A 3,210-nucleotide genomic window follows, 5' to 3' on the forward strand; every position below is an offset into this window, starting at 1 on the left:
AAGGAATTTATAGAGTAGTCAGCTAGGAGAAGGTGAGTTAGATGAGCAAGGAACTGCTGGGCAGCTTTAGGATCCCCTTGAGATCACTGAGTAAGCAGGGGCTAAGGCAGAGTTGGAATTAATCAGGGTTGTGATTTTGTCAAGGAAGTATAAATATGCTAGAAGAGGGCAAGGGGTTATGAGTGTATGAAAAGTGATTATACTGACTGACCATGGAATGTGAGCTAAGGAAGGAAGGGAACAAGAACATGAGAGACATGAGGGACAGGGAAAAGCAAAGAATATAGATCTGCTGGGTCAAAAGATCATTAGAATTATTGGGATCAGGGAACAAAGAGGGAGTTGGAAAGATAGGAGTGGTAGTGAGAAGTAGGATATTTAAAATTGAGATGACAGAGTGGTGTAGCTACTGATAATGACAAGGTCTAGAGTGTGACTATGGTAGCAGGTGGCTATTGTCTATTTTGGTAGGACAAGAAACAGGACCACTGGGAGAGAGATGAAGGAACTGAGAGACTTTGGAGGAAAGTTTTCAGATTTAAGAATCAAAAGGCTTGACTTCAGGGATCCCTGGGTGGCTCAGCGGTTCAGCGCCTGCCTTTGGCCCAGGGCGTGATCCTGGGGTCCCAAGATCCAGTCCCACGTCAGGTTCCAGCATGGAGCCTGCTTCTCCCTCTGCCTGTGTCTCTGCCCACCCCCCTCCCCTCTCTGTGTCTATCATGAATAAATAAAATATTTAAAAAGAAAAAAAAAAAAACCAAAAGGCTTGACTTCAAACCCCAGGTCCATCACTTACTAGCTGGAGAATTTTTTTAAGTAAACTCTATACTCACTGTGGAGCTTGAACTCATGATTCTAAGCTCAAGAGTCACATGCTCTACAGACTGAGCCAGCCAGGCACCCCATTAGCTGGAGAACTTTTAAGTAAGTAAATGCTCTAAGCATTTGCTTCTTCATCCCCCAAACAGGAATAAGAAAGTGTGTCTCAGCTGGTTCTAAATTGATGATATTAAAAAAACAAAAACAAAAACCCATAATGCAACACATATTTCATAGGAACACACTAAAAATAAAGGGATACAGGAGCACCTGGATGGCTCAGTTGGTTGTTTGACTTTGGTTCAGTTCATGATCTTGGGGGTCCTGGGATCAAGCCCAAGTTGGGCTCCTCCCTCAGTAGGGCGTCCACTTGCTCTCCCTCTCTCTCTGCCCCTCCCCCACTGCTTGTCCTCTCAATAAATAAAATCTTTTTAAAAAATAAAGTAAAAAAAATAAAATAAAGTGATATACAATAAACACTAAATGTCTGCCCATGTAAGGGGAAGGGAACAGAAGTGGTATGTAGGGATAAAAAAATACAAGGAGAAGAACTTCACGTGTTCCCCAATAGCTTTCCACAAGCTGAAGAGTACAGTCAACATACCTCTCACCTGAGGTCAAAACAAAAGAAAGGAAAGAAGAAATGGAAAGGAGGCAAGAGACATTCTTAGAGATTGAATAAAGAGGACCTGTTACTATCTGGATGAGGGCACTTCAAGAGGAGGGGAGTTGGACCTTGATAGGAGACTTTAAAAAAAAATAGGAAGCAGGGGATCCCTGGGTGGCGCAGCGGTTTGGCGCCTGCCTTTGGCCCAGGGCGCGATTCTGGAGACCCGGGATCGAATCCCACATCGGGCTCCCGGTGCATGGAGCCTGCTTCTCCCTCTGCCTATGTCTCTGCCTCTCTCTCTCTCTCTCTGTGACTATCATAAATAAATAAATATTTAAAAAATAAAAATAAAAATAAAAAAAAAAAATAAAAATAAAAAAAAATAGGAAGCAATGAAGGAGGAATTTGTCTAAGAGGGAAACTCAAGATGGGGATCAGAGGCATGCTTGAATTCTTGGACTATCCCTTCTCTGGTTTCTCTCATTCACGTGGTCACTGAGCTCAAAGACACTTTCTCCATCTACCTCATCTCACATTCATTTTTCAGCCCCCTATGGTCTGGCTACCGTCCCCACCACTTTATGAAAACTATCTTGACACAATCACCTACAACCTCCATGTTGCCAAATCCAACTGCTACTTGTCAGGCCTTATCTCTCTTGAGCTTGAGCAGCATCTGAAACAGATGAAAACCCCTACCAGTGCTTCATGAAACACTCCGGGCTTCTATACCACTCTCTTCTGAGAGAGTTTTCAAGCTGTCCCTTCTCCGTCTAGCTTCAAAATGCTGGTTTGGAGCATCTTCCCTATAGGGTATTTCTTGAGCTCTCACCTGTTCCCATGGTTTTACCATCTATATGATGATAATGTCCAAATTTGTTTGAGTCTACAGGCCACTTCCCTGAGCGGCCCATATCACTCCCCTGAGGGTCAAACTCTTACCTCTTCACCTGTCTCTCACATAAGTCATTTATCATATCCAAAATATAACTCTAAATTTTCAGACCTTTTACCAAGACCAAGGTAAAAGGTCTCAGCAGTCTCACTGTTCAGTCTCCATGTTCCAGTCCTAACCCAAGCCAGGCTCTTCTTTCCCCGCTTGGCTTTTTTTTTTTTTTTTTTTTTGCACTTGCTCCCACTGCCTAGAACAAGTTCCCCAGTCTGCTGTAAGATCTTCCTGAATCCTCAACCTGAAGGGGCCCCTCCCCTCACTTTGCTGTTCCCAATTACAACACTCAGCCTCATCTGTAATTATTTCATTTGTTTACTGTCTCCCCAACTAGGATACAAGCTCCAAAAAGCTGGGATCTTCTCTGTTTTGTTCTTTACTATATCTCTGCGCCTGACAGAGGATTTAGCCCAAAGGGAGCGCTCAATGCTTGTAGAATGAATGTAAAGATAAATGCGTGCGTGTTAAGCATTCAGCAGTAATCACAACGCTTTCAGGGCTGTGAACTCAAGTGTACCCCAGGAAAACCACCTTTCGAGAGAGAGGCACCTCACACGGCGTGGGAGCCCACGGGAAAGGGACTGAGGAGTAGGGATCGCCCCACGCGCGCTCCCGACGCCGCCCCAAGCCGCTTACCGATTGGCGGGCACACCCCTCCCCCTTTCCCGCCTCTTCCTCCCCTCGCCTTCCTCCACTCGGCCAGCGGAGCGCAAGGCCAACAACTAGGCCAAGAATATCCATAACCCGCGCTCGGGTCCGCCCGCTGACCCTGCCTGCCCGCTTCGCTCCGACTCCCGCCCGCGGCGCCCCCCACGCACCCACCCACCCTCAC

General features: G+C 46.0%; 1 protein-coding gene across 3 annotated transcripts in view; it reads right to left on the reverse strand.

Moving 5' to 3' along the window:
• NCAPH (non-SMC condensin I complex subunit H) overlaps positions 1 to 3,210 on the reverse strand; it is a 43,589-nt gene that overhangs the window by 31,235 nt on the left and 9,144 nt on the right. The window contains exon 2 of one of the 3 annotated variants that reach the window (XM_072770336.1): positions 2,036 to 2,105. The exons of the other annotated variants lie outside the window; for them this stretch is intronic. Coding sequence (XP_072626437.1) covers positions 2,036 to 2,048 — 13 coding nt within the window. The 5' untranslated portion in view covers positions 2,049 to 2,105. The remainder of the gene's footprint in view (positions 1 to 2,035; positions 2,106 to 3,210) is intronic. 3 annotated transcript variants of the gene reach the window in all.

The sequence above is a fragment of the Canis lupus genome, chromosome 12 (assembly GCF_048164855.1).
Source record: "Canis lupus baileyi chromosome 12, mCanLup2.hap1, whole genome shotgun sequence".
NCBI lineage: Eukaryota > Metazoa > Chordata > Mammalia > Carnivora > Canidae > Canis > Canis lupus.